Below are 19,090 nucleotides of genomic sequence, written 5' to 3'. Positions count from 1 at the left end.
GACCACAGACCAGAGAGTTGTGTTATGACATCAAGAACATCATACAAGAAAAAAGCAAAAGCTCATTTAAAAGATAGGAAAGAAAGAAAATACCAAAATGGTTGTCAGAAGAGACTCTGAAACTTGCCCTTGAGCATAGAGAAGAAGATAATACGACTGAGAGAAATGAGGAAGTAAAGGAGTGAGAAGAAAATTTCAAAGGGAAGCTTGAAAAGACAAAGATAAGTATTATAATGAAATGTGCAAAGATCAGGAGTTAGAAAAAAGGGGAGAACAAATTCAACATTTCTTAAGTTGAAAGAACTGAAGAAAAATTTGGCCTCAAGTTGCAATACTGAAGGATTCTATGGGGAAAATGGAGTCCTGGTGTGGCGCAGTGGGCTAATGCATCAGACTGCAAAGTCATTTGAACTGCAAGGTCGGTGGTTCAAGCTCACCAGCTGCTCCTTGGAAACCCTATACAGGTTCGCTATGGTTGGAATCAACTCTATGGCACTTAACAATAACATGGGCAAAATATTGAATGATACAGGAAGCATCAAAAGAAGATGGAAGGAATACATAGTCTCTGTATCAATAAAAACTGGTTGATGTTCAACCTTTTCAGGAGGTAGCCCATGATGAAAAACCAGTGTTAATGAAGTAAGTTGTAGCATAGTGGTTACAAGTTGGACTGCTAATCATATGGTCAGCAGTTCGAAACTACCAGCTGTTCCACAGGGAAAGATGAGGCTTTCTGCTCTTGTAAAGATTTACATCCATGGAAACCCTATACAGGGTCGCTGTGAGTCGGAACAGACTCCACAGTGCATCACCACCACCACCACTAAAGCCTCTGATTAAATATATCAAATACTAGAAATTGATGGAATACAAATTTAAATGTTTCAAGAAACTGATGCAGCACTGGGTGTATTCACTAGTCTATGCCACGAAATTTGGAAGAACGCTATCTGGCCAACTGATTAGAAGAGTTCCATATTTGTGTCCATCCCAAAGAAATGAATACAAAAATCATAGGGCAAAGTCATTAATATCACACGCAAGTAAAATTTTGCTTCAGATACTCAAAAAACAGTTGCCAGCAGTACATCAACAGGAAGCCGACTGAAATTCAAGCCAAGTTCATAAGAAGACATGGAACTAGGGATATCATTGCTGACATCAGATGGATCTTAACTGAAAGCAGAGAATATGAAATAGAAGTTTACTTGTGCTTTATTGACTATGCAAATGCATTCAGTTGTGTGCATCATAACAAACTATGGATAACATTGTGAAGAATATGCATTCTAGAACACTCAACTGTCCTCATGAGTAATCTGTAGTTGGATCAAGAGGCAGTCATTAAAACAGAACAAGAAGATACTACATGGTTTAAAATCAGAAAAGGTATGTGCCAGGGTTGTATCCTTTCACCATCCTTATTCAGTCTGTATGCTGAGTAAATAATTCAAGAGGTTGGATTTTATGAAGAAGAATGAGAAATCACAATTGGAGGAAGACAATTGTATACCTGTGTTATATAGATGATGTAAGCTTGCTTGTTTTGAGAGAAGACATGAAATACTAGTGAAGATGAAAAAACACAGTCTTTGGTATGGATTAAACTTCAATGTAAAGTAAACAAAAATCCTCACAAGTGGTCCAATAAGTATGCTAACTGGAGAAAAGATTGATGTTTTCAAAAAATTTTGTTTGGCTTGGATCCACAATCAACTCTCATGAGAGCATCCATCAAGAAATCAAATGATATCAAAAAATCATTTCTAATGATAGCAAGAAAAGAAATCAAATACAAAAGACCTCTTTGAAGTGTTAAAGAGCAAAGATGTCACTTTGAGGACGAAGGTACTCCTGACTCAAGCCATGGTATATGCCAACTTGACAGCACTGAACAAATAATAATATACATTCTTGGTTACTATTTTTTGTAAGTTTGTAATGTGTAGAATTGAATAAACATGATCTTGTTCATAAAGTTGTAATGACAATCAGAATTTAAACAATATCAAGATTTAATCTTCAGTTAAGAATGTCTTAGTGATCCTGAATATAACCTGTTAAGAAGTTTTGTAACTCAGTTTTCCTGAGTTATTTTAATGGAGTAAACTGATAAATAAATAAAATTGACTTCCTGCAAACTTCTCGAAATGACAACCTAGAAAAGGTGGTTTATTCATTTGAGCTGAAGAAGAATGAAAAGTATTTGAACGTAGTGGAGGCACAGAGAGCCCCATGGAATATTTACTGAGAACCTACTCACTCTATGCTGGTCATTTTTCCTGGCAACGGGCATATAAAGATGAATAAGAAGCGAACTCTGTCCTTGAATAATAATGTATGCCCCAAAAAACCCCACATGATTTACGTTAACCAGTGATACAAGACTAAGAGTTAGATAAATGTTGACAGTCAACAAGGATTTAGCTATATGGTTTCTACATTAGGCTAAGAAATGACAACAATCTCAAAATAGCCATTCTTTGTAATCAGTTGTTTTCAAATAACCATTGGTACTGCACTCACCATGCTTTGGTCTACACAGGGAGAGCTGATACGATAACTTCTCGTATTTAGCTGCAACATACTTCTTCCTCTTGTCTTTCATAGTCACCAAAATTTGGAAAGAAAAGAGACTGGCATCTGGTTCTTATATTGCATATATAACTTTCCTGCCGTGTGATTATCCAAACTTTAATCGAACACGTCCACTTAAAGGGACCTCACTTCACTGTCTCTTGAGGCATTCAGTTTGATTTTCGACAGCTAGCTTTCCTTGAAGTGAAAAAATGCCTTTTTTACATTTTTTCCCATCTGTCTTTGTAATTTTATACACACACACAAAATTATTTTTAAATTATAACATTATTAGGACAAAATACAAGTGAAGGCAGAATGTGAGAGGGGTAAGGAAATAACTGAAGACACTGAATCTTTTTTTTTTTTTTTTTTGTCTAAGATTCACATTGTTGAGTTTTGTTTTTTAGGGCTTCATAAAACTTGCGATATATAAGACAAAGCCCAGTGCTGACCAGGGAGGGTAATCTACTAGTAACATCTCCAAACACTAAGCTGAGATCCAAAAGGGACATATCCTCGTTACGTGGATGAGTTCCATCCTGCCTGGTTCACCTATGACACCCCCATCAAACAAAACTGGGTGCTCAGTAAGCAAAGAGTAAAATCTCTCCATTAGAAGTTTTAGCCGCAAGGTGGTCCGTTAATGAATGGGTTTATAGTCTAAGTTCACATAACCTCAAGGAGTTAATTTGTTTAAAGTGGTCTCAGTTTTGCCATGCCCCAGAATTCTGGAAAGAGCAAATTTCATATCTTTCTAAATAAACACACTTTCATTCTAGCTTTTAAATTTCCCCTCAAATAATTTGCCAAGGAAACAGAGCAGAATGAGCCCATCTCTAGGATCTCCCTCAACTGATCATTTCTCACCATCCTGCTGCTTCACATTCTCTTTCAGTATTGTTTCTAAAGCATAATGCCAAACTAAACAAACTTCACATACAGATACAAAAAGTGATGTAAATAGAATTATTGGATCTTGGGTTATATTTCTATTTGAGTAGTTATATCTTGATTTTTGTTCAGTTTTATGCATCCCTTTAAACAATTTCCAGGAAAAATGAAAACAAACAACCCAGTTCTCCACTGCCATCTATTTGATTCCAACTCATAGAGACCCTATTGTTGTTAAGGGCCATCAAGTCGGTTCTAATTCATAGTGACCCTGTATAAGATTTCCAAGCAGCAGCTGGTGGGTTTGAACTGCCCACCTTGTGGTTAGCAGTGCACTTGTGGTTAGCAGTCCACTGCTGATTCTACAGTGCCATACTAGGAGCCCCTTTAAGGCAGCATGATACTGTTCCTTAGACTAAATCTTAACAGCTCTAAGATAAAATCCGACGACAGTATCATCTTTCTCCAGAGAAGTGACTAGTGGATTTAAGCTGTCGAGCTTGAGGTTAACATGCTAATGCACTTAATTTCACATATTTTGTTCTCAAAACTTTTCTGCCAGAGTCATACAGACACACATCCAAAATGATCATGTAATGAATAATTTCCCATATTAAGGGAAAAACAACCTGGCACAAATATTTCTAAAAAGAACTTTACATTTCAATTCTCTCTCTGTTTGGAAATTGGAGTCTCAGTAATTGTAGAAACACTAAAGGATTTCAGTTCTCATCAGGCTGCAGATGTTTTTTGTCCCCTTGGAAATTGCATATGATATACTGCAAGTATATGCCACAGCATGGATGAATCTTAGAAATGCATTGTTGAATTCAAAATACTGCAGAAGACCATTTTTCACATGGTAATATTGTATTAGGTTCAGAAACAGCCATATGTAGTAAAATGATATTGTTTTTAGAAGGCAAAAGAGTGATAAATACCAAATTCAGTTTGGTAGTTACCTTCATTTAGGTAGTTATCAAATTCAATTAGGTAGTTATCCCTAGTTATAAAAAAAGGAATAGTATGATTTGGAAATTACAAAAGATGAAAGATACATGCATCATTTCATTATAAATACAGATATGGTGGTGGTGTGCATATATCTGTGTATATAGTACTTGTTATGCTTAAGTGCAGTTAGGTCGTTTCCAACTCATAACCACCCTGTGTAGAGTTTCCAAGGAGCAGCTGGTGGGTTTGAACTGCCGGCCTCATGGTTCACATGCAGTCCAGTGCTGATCCTACACCAAGAGTCTGTATAACACTTAGTACAACATTTTAAAAACAATATGTATTTATGAGATTGTAAATAATAGAAAAGGCAAGAGTTTTCTCCTTACTTCAAGACTTTTGTTGGCTTGTTAAATTGAGTGTCCAAAATTATGTGGCTTTATCTTTAAATTTCAAAATACATGGAAGGGAGAATGTAAATTTGAAAGGTTTGCTTATATATTTGTAACCTACATGATATTCCTAAAATCTTTACTGACACAAGTATCCGTTTAGATGCCCCAGCTTTTCAGTGAATTGGGGAACATATTCTGTGTCATTGCAAGTCTTTCCCTCCATCCTCACCACTAAAAAAATAAATGAATAAATAAAATGGAGAAGGAAATGTGATTTAATGGAGTTTGAAAGGGTAGCGGTGTTTCTCAGGTCAGTGCCTGGGCATTTACCTCCAAAGTGGGAAAGACTAGTTCAAAAGCAAGCAGTGACGTACCTCATAATGAATTAATTGTGTGCCTGAACTATGATCCAAAAGGCCAGGTGGGCAGACCTTTATGCACTGATGGGTAGCCTTTCTGTGGCCCAGAACAAAAAATGCAACGCTGATGTCTAACATGTGGTTTTCTACTGCGTGGCATTTACAGAGATCTGTAGCATAATTCATACTGAGGAGGTGAGGAGACAGCAGAATTCAGACCAAGACTGTCAGCAAATTAATATGATAGTTTTGTGACACTAAATGCTTCTGAAACCACAGAAAAGAAACAAAGAAATATTTGCAGCCAATTATTGAATAACAATCATTTAGAATTTAGCGTGATTCTTTTAGAAGTCTTTTCAGATTAATTGTTGTTGTTAATACCCCTAAAATATTTCTGTTCATGTGAAATTATATGCTACTTTACCATTTATAAAATAGACTCATTCAACCATTTGCTTAGTAGTATAGCAATATGTATTCTAATGAACTCTTGATTTTATAGCTAAAAGTAGAAAAGTATGTCACATAAGTCCTTCAGGGAGATCATGTAAATGAATGGGATTCTACCCCCTTGGCTGCTTAGGAAATAGAAAAGTAAACCTGATTCACAGATCTTTGAGCCACCATATAGCTATAAATATTGCTGTTGCCAGGAGCCCTGGTAACATTAGTGGGCTAAGTGTTGGGTGGATAGCCACAAGGTCAGCAGTTTGAATTCACCAACCACGCCATAGGAGAAACAGGCTTTCTGTTCCCATAAAGATTTGCCACCTTAGAAACCCAATGCAGGGCCGCTATGAGTCAGACCTGACTCGGTGGCACACCACCACCAATTACCATTGTTGTTGTTGAGTGTCTGTGAGTCAGGTCTGACTTATAGCGACACTGTATAGGGTTTCCAAGGGACTACTGGTGGGTTTGAATCACCGAACTTGTGGTTAGTAGTCCAGTGCTTATTCTGTAGCACCATACCAGGACTCTCTCTATATATATCTATTAACCAGCCACTTCTTAGAAACCCTATATAGGGTGGCTATGAATCAGAACCAATTTGACGACACTTAACAATTATCTATCTATCTATCTATCTATCTATCTATCTATCTATCTATCTATCTATCTAATTATCTAATTTCTTTATACTGTATAATTTAGATTACAGGCTAAGCCAAAAGTAACACGAGAATATACTCAGTCAAATCAAGGTTCAGAGAACAGTTTGTCAATGTAGTTCCCCTAATAAGCTTTCATCCAGAGATAAGGTGAGAACTCCACTCAGTCACCCACCAGCAGCTTTATTTTTGTGGGTCAAATCACCAAACTTTCTCTGAACTTCAGATTTCTTACCTAGTAAAAGGTAGTAATGCTGAGTTCAACAGATTTGTTGTTAGGAAACAATGATGTGAGGGTGGTGGTAAACGGTGAAGTGCGAAACAAGTTCCGTTTTTGTTGGTTTTATCAGTGCTGACTCCTAGTAGGGAAAACTCATTAGCATGTTTGTCTTCAAGCCAGCATCTCTCATGTGAGAGTGAGTCTCCATCTGCTCTGACCATTTCTGTTCCGTTTCTTCTATTTCTTACATATGCTCAGTCCCTGGACTCACATTATTGGAGCTACTTACTTACTTACTTGCTTTACTCATTTGTAAACTTGGTTGGGGAGCAGAAACCTCAGGAGTCTCTATTTCCAACTCCAGTTAGAGATGTCTTTACCTATCTACTTACTTTATTATTAATTCTGTGGTCTTATGGGTTTGAATATGTTTCCATGGATATCAACACCATTACTTTATAGCTTCAGTAGATTTATCTGATGACTGTTTTAACAGTAGCTGAGCCAGCTGGCTTATGTCTAGTTGAACATTAGTGGCTGGCCCTGCTATGCAATTTCTTAAGTAATTTTTTTTCCAGCAGATAAAATAAAAACAAAAAACAAAAAAAAACATTATAATAATGAGGTTAAGTGCTCTAGAATCATCTGAAATGTCATTTGTTTTTGCCCCAATCTCACATGACTCATCTGCCTATTGTTTCATAATAGTTGTTGTGTCACTTGGTGTAAATGTGATTCTCCATTCTGAGTGGGTGTAGAGCTTTGGTTTTACATGGCAGCAAATAAAACACTGTTCTCTCCTCAGGGAAAGGAGGTTGCTATGACAAAAGAATCATTTACTACGAATAATATGAGTCAGTATTGCAAAGCAAAGTTGTTCACAAAACATCAAATGCAAAGCAAGCCACATCAAATGCTTTGGTTTTGTTTCTTTTTCTCCCAGCCATTTTGTAGTAATATATTATCAGGATCCAGTAAAAAATGAAAGCTTAGAGACTTTTACTACTGTCTAGACCATTTTCTTCTTTAGTTTTCTATCAGTTGCTCGAAGGAAAAGTAGAAAATAAATACTATCTTGGAAATTACTATGAAGGTCATAGGCAAACAGTACTTATGATTGAGAGTTTTGTTTTAGTTTTTAATGTGGCCCTCTTCCTTTTAGGAAGTCTAGATTTGGGACCTTTTAAAGTCAAAGTAGATTGAAGCTTAGGAGTGTGGTTTCGTGGATGCCTTTCCAATAGGCACAGATGTCTGGGAGAGCTAGACAAAGGTGTAGACACCAGCCCATGCTGCTTTCTTCAGTCTTATGCTGAAGTTCATTAGAGAAGGTAGTAGCTATCTGGAGTTACAAGCCAGTAAGTGAGAGAGCTTAAGCAAAACACCTCTGATCAAAATTCTTTTTACTAGTCTAGACTGCTGCTCACCAAAACTGTGTGTATATATATGTGTGTGTGTGTGTGTGTGTGTGTGTGTGTGTGTGTGTGTGTGTGTATTTTTTACTCACATACATATTGTAGGAAATGTTGGACTGCAGAAAACTGCAAATTATTCATTTTATTTTTTTCTAGGAGCTTCTTAGAAATATGACGTTGTTTACATAACATATTTTATTAAGGCTCCGTTACCTTCCTCATCCTTTTAAGAGTGAGAAAGGTGTTCATATGTCTTCTTTACTTTCCCTCTCAGCCCTTTTCTTCCTCTTTTCATTTTCATTGCCCTCAGAGGTAATCATTCTCTCCTGCTTACTGTATATTTTGGTTTATTTGGGGTTTTGCATTAAATACATACATACACACACACATATATATATGTTGTCAAGTGCCGTCGAGTTGATTCTGACCCATAGCGACCCTGTATAGGGTTTCCAAGGAGGAGCTGGTGAGCCTGAACCACCGACCTTGCAGTTCAAATGGCTTTTCAGTCTGGCGCATTAACCCACAGCACCACACCAGGACTCCTATGTGTAACGAGAGAGAGAGCAAGAGTGCAATGGCTCTGTACAATGAGCACAGGAGTGTTAACCATAAGTTCCAGGGTTCAGCGACTCCATGAGAGAAAGATAAGGCTTTCTGCTCTTTCAGAGATTCAAACCCTCAGAAATCCTATACAGGGTCACTGCAAGTCGTAACTGACTTGACAGCACTTAACAACAACAGCACTCTCTCTCTATGTGTGTGTGTGTGTGTGTGTGTATCAGTGTTGATGTGAAGCTGTAAGACAAGCACTAGACTGATAACCACAAAGTTGGCAGTTCAAACTCAACAGCTGCTCCTCAGAAACTCTATACAAGGTTGCGTTGAGTCAGACCAACTTGAAAGCATTTAATAAGAAATATATATTTTTGTTTCAGAGACAGCACTTAAAACAATGTATATTTTTTGTTGCCTTTCTAGCTTGATGGGCATGTATTTTAATGTGTGTAAATGATACAGTGTTACCTATCTCATTTTGCTTCTTATTGCTCAACGTAGCTTTTTAGATGCAGTCTTTTTGGTATGGATGCAAACATCTAATGGTTTGCTTTAAATTATATAACATTCCACTGCGGACACTGTTGTTCTTGTTATTAAGTACCATGGAGTCGGTTCCGATTCATAGTAACCCTGTACAGGGTTTCCGAGGCTGCAAATCCTTATGGGAGCAGAAAGCCTCATCTTTCTACTGCGGAACAGCTGGTAGTTTTGAGCTGCCACCCTTGAGGTTAGCAGCCCGATTCGTAACCACTACTCCATTTTATTTCCAAGTAGATGCCCAGGTACTTCTAGTTTCTGCCCTCCACAAAAAAATCCTTCAATAGATTCCTTTTGCATATCACTCTGTAGTCTAGTGAGAGAATTTCTTGGAGATACATTTTCAGCACAGGGTCATGATATGTAGTATATGTATTGTTGTTGTTGTTGTTAAGTGCCGTCAAGTTGGTTCCAACCCTTAGCGACCCTGTACAGGGTTTCCGAGGGTGTAAATCTTTACGGGAGTAGAAAGCCTCATCTTTCTCCCGCGGAGCGGCTGGTAGTTTCGAACTGCTGACCTTAAGGTTCACAGCCTGATTCGTAACCACTACGCTACCAGAGCTCGTGTATAGTGTAGTATAATTTATTTTGTTTTGTAGTGCTGGATGTGTTTCCAGAATTGTTTCAGTCTACAATCCTGCCAGCAATGCATGAGAATTCTTACCTTTCTAACTGTCAGCTGTTGAAAATGCCAATTTTTCTAATTGTTGCCAATGCACATTTTTACACAGATTTGAGCCTTTTAATTAAAACTAACTTCTTGATTTCAATGGCTAAGTATATAGCCCTGATGGTACAGTAGTCGAACAATTGACTGCTAACTGAAAACTCTAAGGTTTGAACCCATCAGCTACTCCTCAGGAGAAAAATGAGACAGTCTACCTCAATGAAATTTTACAGCCTTGGAAATCCCATAGGTAGTTCTACTCAATACTTAAGGTTGCTGTGAATCAGAATCGACTTGATAACAATGTTGATGTTGTTGTTTTTTATTGAAACACGTGTAATCTTTTAGCTTAGTATTTTCTATTCATATGGATTGGAAATATTCTTCATAAGGTATCCTTTCAGTTGGCATAACAGTGCAAAAAAAAAAAAAAAAGACAAGTAACATTTTGAAGAGCCTTATTGAAAGATGAGTAGGCCTGTCCTGCTGCTACCTGCAAGGTCAGTAGTTTAAATCTACTAGTTACTACAGCAGAGAAAGATGAGGATTCCTACTCCCGTAAAGATTTTCAGCCTGGGAAACCCTATACAGAGTCACTATGAGTCGAAACCGACTCCACAGCACTTAGTTACAGGCCTGCCTTTCTCTAATACCTGATTTAATTCATATATATCTTTCCAAAAGCATGCTCTTTCTGGCAAAATGCTACTTAACTATCAGTTGGGTTTAAAATGGATGTCCTTCTCGGCACTGTCAAAGAGATTTAACCACACTTTAATTATAGTAATTATCACAAGTCATTACAGTTAGTTTTCTCTGCTCTTCTGTGCATTTGACTAGCATGTGAACTTGTGTGTTACAAGGCATCATTGTACACCTAGAACCCAACACTGTTAATGTAACACACAGGAGTTACTCCTTGTTTTATGAATGTTAGGTAATAGTCACTTATACATTTGATATTTGCATTTTCTATAACTACAAACTTTAAGATTCTGAAAATGTTTTGGATTAAAACCATCTTTGCTGTGTTCTAAGCTTTGAACCACTGGCATCTAACTCAGCCTTAATTTAAGGACTGGATCAGTTTCAAAACTGCTTCCTGGAAAAATCCTGGGTTGGCCTGAAAATGATTGTGAGCGTACCACAATAATAAGCTGAGGTGACTTTCCAGCCTTGCAGGGGTCTTCATTAAGTGGAATGTTTCCCTCACCACCTGTTCATTTGACTTTCAAATGTGTCTGCATTTGATTAGTAGTGTAGAATACATCTCCAGATCCTCTCTTAAGAGGCATTACTCTGTAATGTAAGTCTAGTTGAGGGAGGCTACATTTGAAGAAGTTAATTTGAGGAGGACTGTTTCTAGTTCTGTAGAGTTAATTGTAATTTTTAGGCCATTGGAAATCTACGTAAACTCTGAATCTTTTTCCTTATCTGGCATTCAAAGAGTTAAGCTAAGCAACTCTTTAAAGGTCTATGATATTGATATCATACGTGTCTCTGTTGGAAGAACCAACTCTACCCAGCAGGCTTTGGGGATGTAGGACTTACTTCGATTTCTCAGGAATCTCAAGAGTGGTCTCCATGACTTGGAGATCCTCACGTCCATAGTCCCCCAGACCAGACTCTCAGGTGCACACTTTCATTCCCTTCCATCAACCTCAGTGTCTGCGTTTAGTTCCGATTCATCTTTAGGTCTGCCACCTTTCTCCATGCTTTGTGTGGTTGCTTTTTCAACAGTAACACCTAAAGACAAGTCATATTTTTAAACTTTGTTATTGTTTACACTGAGGATCATTGTTACAAGGCAGCATTGTAGCAATGATGAGGAAATCACTCTTCCTTCTCATCTATAAAATAAACATAATGGTTGCTAGAGAGTACCTTTAAAGAATGGATAAACCTCTGAAAAATCTTCAACACAGGGTGTGGCACATGATATAAAACAACTCAGTTGTCACTGAGTCAATTGTTGACTGATGGTGCTCCCAGGTGTGCTGCCTAGTAAAACTGCTCCATGGGGTTTTCAAGCTGTGACCTTTCAGAAACAGATTACCAGGATTTTCTTCCAAGTCACCTCTGTGTGGATTTAAATGGCTAAGCTTTCAGTTAATAGCCTAGCACTTAACAGTTGGTACCAATGCTGAAAATACATACAGTACTTTAGGAAATGGAGTCACAGTCCCAAAACAGGTTTTTGTTTGTTTAAGGAAACTGCAGGAATCTATATCCTCATAATAAGAATATCCCCAACTCTGTTTAGTCAAACCTGTTTGAGCGGCGAATATGCTGCTGCCATTATCACATCTGATAAGAATTTCTGTTTCCTTGCTCCTATGATGAGGAGGTAGGACATCACTGAAGTTCTGTCTAGGACACAAAAAAGAATCTCTTTTGTGAAGTCTATGGGCTATTTTGCATCAAAAGAAACAGATACACTCTTGAATGAACGTTAAAAATTATTAAAAGGGCTTTTTTTTTTTTTTTTTTTTTTACATTTGAAAAAAGTATACACAGATAAGTGAATGGAATGTGTGGTGCGTGTGTTTGTTTTCTTGTAATTACTGTTTGCTGCCATTAAGCTAGATAAAATATTTTCCTTCCTTACACATTCTTGGTTAGTTATATATACTCTACATTTAATTTTTTTTTTCAAATAATATTTGTGAAAGAAAAAAATAGAGGCTTATCTTTTTAAGTACGGCAAATAGACAACTGTTGTTGACAGTACCTAAAATAAACTGATAATTTTATACTTTATTATGATAAAAATCCTTTCCAATGGTTCTCATGCTATGGTATTTTAAACAACTTTTATTTTGTGAACAGTTTCATATAAAGTCTATGTAATGTTAATGGTTCCAACACACCTCTTGATTTTCATATGTAAATATTGGACTTTTTCTTTTAAGGACAAAAAAACCACACACACAGAAAACTGAGTAGCTTAGAGTTCTAAGTTGCAATGAGAAAGACCCAGATTTAACCTTCTACTCTTATTATGTTAAGGCTCGGACTCATCTCCAAACAAACGTATGATTGAGGTGATGTTTTGGAATAACATCCTGTGTTTTGGTGGAGCATCACTCTTCAGTGACATTCTGAGGTTGCATTGTATTAGCACATGATATTTTCCCCAGTTAATTGATATCCCAGGTTTGTCCAGGGGAAAATCTACAGCTCCCCCAAACATGCTTGACAAGTTATTATATTTACTTTAGTCAAAGCCCGTGTGTGCAATATCCCTCTTGGAGGTGGTCTATTATTGGAGTCCCATATGCTTTTTGTTTGGGAAGAAAGCAGTCACTGTGTCATACTGTTACATGGAGTATTCTTTTTCAGGGATGTTGTTCCCTTGGGGACCATATCAGGCCAGAGTTCCTTGGTCTAATAAGACCTTTGTAACTCTTATTGTATAAAAGTTCTGGGAGGGAAGCAAGAGTTAAACAGAAAATGTAATTCAAGCAGCCATATTAGGCCACATGTGGGAAAACATGACTCTTACTATTGGATTTGTTAAACGACATTTGTTGTAAAAAGCACTGTGATGCCGTAACATTCAGGGTATTTCCATGTAAATGAAGGCTACTGTGGCATAGGGAACTCAGAATGTTAGCAAATTTACTTTCCTTTCTGAATATGAATTGATTCAAAAAAGCACCACCTAAAATTGTCTCTTCATAAAAATTTCTATTAAAAAAGGAAACAGATATTATTATTATTATAGATGTCTTAAAGAGTGATGAATCCCTGGTATGGCATTGAAAGATAAGCACTGGACCACAAGGTTGGTTTGAACTGCAAGGTCAGTGGTTCAAATTTACCAGCCACTCATAGGAAACTCTATACAGGGTTTTGTGAGTCAGAACTGACTCAAAAACACTTAACAACAACAAATGGAGCAATAAGTACGATTTTCTGGTGTGAAATTTCTGATCAGTAAAATGATGACCAGTTACAGTATATACATATTTTAACACACATTAGTATAAAGAAAGTATATATATACTTATCAAAATTATACCATTTGTTTAGTGCCTTTCCCAATAAATGGCAATAGCAAATAGTTAATAAGATATTTAAAAAACATATTTGGTGAAGTGAACATAAAAGTTCTTTCCTCAGATTTTCATTGTTTTACATATAATGCTTGGATAGAAAAATGTGGAATAAATGCTTAAATACTTAACTATTTCCATAGTTTTGAGCTTATTTTCTGAAATGCGAAAAGTCTACAATAAAATGTGTATCACTCAGGGTAGGGGGTAGACACATCATAGCTCAGGAGTTACAGAGGACAACACATAAGGGGTAGTGGGTGAAAGAACAAGGTAGATGGGGGAACATCGAGACAGGTTTGCATGGGCTAGATGGGACAAAGGTAAATAGTGTTTCATGCTCAAACTTGGAACAACAGAGCTCTATGATACATGGATCGAGGCATAGTCTGAGGAGGGGTAATAATACTAAAATGCATGACTGCCTTATGAATGTATATTGGTTTCCCTTGCCTACTACTGTAAAATAGACACTTGAGTGGTATAGAAAGGAATGTCAGAAATCATAATTACAGAAAGCTTGTAAGCCCATCTTCAGCCTGTAACTGATTGGAAAACCTAAAAATGGTTCTAGAATTTGCCCAGTGGAATAGACCTCTTGCGGAGCCTTTGCAGTATATATAGAATCTTAGGTGAAATCCTGAGCCCTATCCAGAATCTTCTGAGGTGGGACATTTTCACTAGAAAGAACAAGCAGACCAGCCTGGAACACCTACAGTGACAGAAGATACACCTTCAAAGAAAGATCAGCAGGAAAATCCCAAAACAATAAGCAAATTGTTCGCCAAGAAGCCATCAAGGCAAGCAATCAAGTCCCTTCAGGATAAACCGCTCTCTAACACTGAAACTCAAAGGGAACACATGAGTGAGCATGTAAACTTGCTGGCGGCCACATTGGTCTGTTGGTGAGTAGAAGACGGGGGAAGGCAGCAATGAAGAAATGGGCTGAGTTCAACCACATTCCTTAGACTTCCATTGACCTGGAGATGAGAGAGAGAAGAGGAAGGGCTGCTTGGTCCAAAGTATGGTGAGAACTGGGGACACCGTAGCCGATGGACAAGGACATAGCCACGGAGGGCTAGAGCTGAGAGTGAAGCATTCAGCTGATATGAAGTGAGGGGAGACACACAAGAACACCCAAACTTGCAGATAGTACCCACTTGACCTAAACTCAGTGGCTTAATAATCAGAACTCGACTAGAGGAAGATGAAAATAATAATTTTTGATAAAGGAAATGTGGGTAAATTGCTATAATTTAATGAACTTGACCTATATTCCTGGATGTAGCAGCTCAAAATACCAACAGAGAGGGAAGGACTCTTCACATCAAGTATCAATGCTATCTATCCCCTCTGTACACAGGGTAGATAGGGATGGGCAACTTAGACATTGGCTACCTAAAATGAGGGGGTGATAAAGGCACAGAATGACTGGCTTACAAGGTTTCAAGAGGGAGTTTAGTTTAAAAGTGTACAGGGAAAGATAAAGTCCCCACTGAAAAGTTTTCATCTTGTCTAGTTGGGTCTGGTGAGAAGAGATGAGGATAAGATTCTCATGATTTAATAGTGAGTAATTGTTACTCACTATTGCGACTCATGACAAATTGCGACTGTCACAATTGTAAAGGTAGAAGTTTTGTAACAAAAACGGAGGAATAGTTAATCTTACAGTCCAGAAGCAGAGGACCCTAGGACCATCAAGGGAGAAGACCACAAGCAGAATGTGGGACCCTATCCAGAGAAACAGCAACACTAGAGATGGAAATGGACATGGGGGCATGGAGAGAGGGAGCAGCTGAGGACTCTAAATTCATGGAATTAGAGGGACTGAGAACTGGCTGCCAGGAAGCAGATATGCAGAATGTGCCCTTTGGTGGTTTTAATTATTATGTATGCCTGAGTGTTTAAAAAAAAAAAAAGCTAAAATGAATGGAGAGAAATACTGTTAACTAATGGTACATGGAGGGGATTATAATCATTGTAATGAAACAAAGTATATGATTTGTTGAATGTAAAACTGATGATCTGCCCTGTAAATTTTCACTCAATTCACAATAAAAACTTTAAAAAAAAAAAGAAAGTGTGCTACTGTGATAGTTTGAGACTCTCTTTTATTTTTTCTTGCAGCAGATGGTTTCACAGCAGCGCATTCTAATTCATGAAGATTCCATGAACCTGTTAAGTTTGTATGCCTCTCCCTCGTTGCCAAACATCACCTTGGGACTGCCAGCAGTGACACCCCAGCTCAATGTAAGCCATTATACCATATCAACCAACATCAGCCTGAAAGATATTTTCATAGGAGTGACTCCCTTTCATTTCTTGTATATGTAAACTTGAGGAAAACTTGGTTGAGTCAGTTTCCCATTGAGTCAGCATAATTTCATTGTGAAAAATTATACAAATTAGCATAAAAAGAATAACTTTTGCATAGTGCTTTGTTGTTGGGTGCTGTCAAGTGCATTCTGACTCATAGCTACCCCATGTGACTGAGTAGAACTGTGCCGTAGAGTTTTCTTGACTGGAATCTTTGTGGAAATAGATTGCTGGATCTTTCTCCACTGGGTGGGTTCAAACTGTCAAGTTTTCAATTCATAGCTGAGTGCTTAACTGTTGCACTACAAGTGCACTCTATGTCATGTTTTGTGATTTTTCTTTTTAAAAAAAGCCCACTTTAGTCATATGATTCAGATGATCTTAGTAGTGTCACACTGCCATGCTGAAACAGGTTAAAGTCTACATTTACAGAAGCTGAGACGTGAAGCAGTTAGAAGCCCAAGTCCACAGATCCAATAAGCAGTAGTCCTGGAACTCAACCTAGACCATTGATGAGAGGCATAACTTCTTATGCACACAGCTGCATATGTTTATAGAAGTTATTTTGTGAATGACCTTATGTTGGGAATTTAACTTACTGATTCTGTGATACTGAAGAATACACATCTAGAGGGATTCTCTAAGAGCAAAATTAAATATTCCTGAGAGACTCAAAGTGAATCAATTAGTTTAAAAGCACTGAAAATTGAAATAGGATCTTTTGGAAGCAATTTTTCTACTAGCCAAAGATAGCCTTAAGTAGTTATATTTATGTTATGCATATTCCCTAAAATAAGCTTTGGTCGTCGTATAAAGGATTTATGAACTTCACCCAGAATAACTCAGCTACAAAATGTTAGTAAGTTCAGTTGCACTTACATAGAGTTCAGGAGCTCTGGTAGCGTACTGGTTATGAGTCAGGCTGCTAGCCTCAAGGTCAACAGTTCAAACCTCAAGGTCAGCAGTGTGATACTAGGAGCTGTTCCACAGGAGAAAGAGGAGGCTTTCAGCTTCCATAAAGGTTTACAGCTTTGGATTCAGATTGCTATGATTCAGAACCAACTCCATAGCACATAACTACCAACAAACCATGTAGTATAGAGTTCATGTGATACATTTAAAGAGATATCTGTTTTACCAGTTTCCCAATCTTTAACATTGACTGTTCCACTGAGTCCAGCATGTCAGGGCTATGAATTTTCCAATATGTCCTGCAGCAGAAAACTCACAATTGGGCCACTTTGTGTTTAATTTTATTTTCAAACTTTAAGGCATGTATGTCTTACACTTTACTGATTCACAGGCTTACCAATAATGGGAGTCCTGGTCTCACACTGTAGAATAAGAACTGGACTGCTAACCATCAGATTGGTGCTTCAAACTCACCAGCTCTCCTCGTAAAACCTTATACAGGGTCACTATGAGTCGAAACTGACTCAAAGTCACTTAACAATATCACCAATAATGACATTTTTAAATGAAAAATTTTATAATTGTGTCACAGTGCAGATTGAAAAATGAATCTAAGGAGTATTGTATTTGGTGTTTTTAATAGAGTGCATTGCCATGTCATGCCAGTGATGCCACAGGAAGAACTTAAAATTTGTATGTCTCTTCATATCTAGGAACTGAAGAAGAAATCTTGAAATGTCATATTAAGCATATAAACAATCAGTTCTTGATGAAAAACAAGAAAGGAATTAGGAATAAAACTAAACCTCGGTATTCATGGATAGTATTTCAGTGTCTTCATTTATTAAAATTTCTTGTTACTCTCATTTCTATTTCCCCTCTCTCTTGTGAGGATGGCTAAAAACTAACACAAAAAACTGATAATATGCAAATAGATGTTTTATTTTTACTACTTGTGTATGTTCTAAAGCACTCCTCTCCACTAGCACCACTTTTAATGTGGTCGGGAGAAATTTTTTTACCAAAGGGCCAAGTACTAAAGCCAGACCATTTAATGTTTCAGTGGTAATACAATTTGGTACCACTGGCTGAATCTACCAGTGTGGTTTGGATTGAACTTTCATTTTTCTTTGCTTCCATTTTGGTGTAGATGGTCCATCACAATTAATTTTTCAAGCTTAACATTGCTTTGGCAAGGAGATCTCTAATATTCCACTTCCACACTGAATAGTGGGAAATTTTAAGGAAAAGAATCACGTCTAGATTAAACATTGCATTGACTTGCTCTATGACTCAGACAAACCACTTACCTCTTTGTCCTGCAATTTCTCCATCACTAATAATTGCTTTGCTTCCCTGGTGCACAGCAATTTTGAAAGATGAAATGTGAGTTTTGAAAAGAAACATGCTACATAATTTTGAGGTATTAAACTTCTGCTTTTGCAATACCAAAATGACCACCATTCATTAAATTATTTCAATAGGAGAATTCATTATTACTATTGATTATATAATTATTATTGCCTTATTACTGTGTTATCATACATTTCAAGTTCTTAATAGCATTTTTATTAGATATCTGATTTCATATTAGTTTACTTTATAAAACAAAGTATCTGCAATGTCATTTTCAATATTTAGAGATTTGAGGATCTGTTATGAATTAGTGTAAAATGCATGTTTAAATCAAATTTCTACATATTTTTACATCTTTCAGTGAGTAATTTAAATAATTATATTAAAAAATTAAATATTGGAAGCGTTCAGCTCTGGGAACTTATTAGAGGGAATGCGGAGAAAAGAATTGTTCCTTTTGTTTGAAACTTCAGAATTACAGAGCATTAAAATTGCAGCCTAGAAAATTCCTTTGGGATACTTGTACTCTGTCATTGGTAACTCTGTTGAAATTGACTCAAAGGCACCTTGCGATAACAACAAGTATCTATGATATAGTCTGTAGATTAACTGTGTAAATACGTTTTACGTTTTCAAGCTACCTTTTGGATTTCTGGTGTGGCACTGTAGGATAAGCACTGGATTGTTAACCACAGGTGGTTGTTTCAAACCCACCAGCTGATCCTTGGAAAACTCTGCTGTACAGGGTCCCTAT

The 19,090-nt window shown here is 37.2% G+C and overlaps 1 protein-coding gene across 5 annotated transcripts in view; it reads left to right on the top strand.

Annotated features, from left to right (window-relative positions):
• HDAC9 (histone deacetylase 9) overlaps window positions 1-19,090 on the top strand; it is a 717,483-nt gene that overhangs the window by 180,679 nt on the left and 517,714 nt on the right. For all 5 annotated transcript variants that reach the window (XM_006832232.1, XM_006832231.1, XM_006832234.1 and 2 more), the window contains one exon: window positions 15,880-16,002. In XM_006832232.1, the coding sequence (XP_006832295.1) occupies window positions 15,880-16,002 (123 nt within the window). The remainder of the gene's footprint in view (window positions 1-15,879; window positions 16,003-19,090) is intronic.

The sequence above is a fragment of the Chrysochloris asiatica genome, unplaced genomic scaffold (assembly GCF_000296735.1).
Source record: "Chrysochloris asiatica unplaced genomic scaffold, ChrAsi1.0 scaffold00006, whole genome shotgun sequence".
NCBI lineage: Eukaryota > Metazoa > Chordata > Mammalia > Afrosoricida > Chrysochloridae > Chrysochloris > Chrysochloris asiatica.
This window is presented reverse-complemented; position numbering and strand designations above follow the sequence as displayed.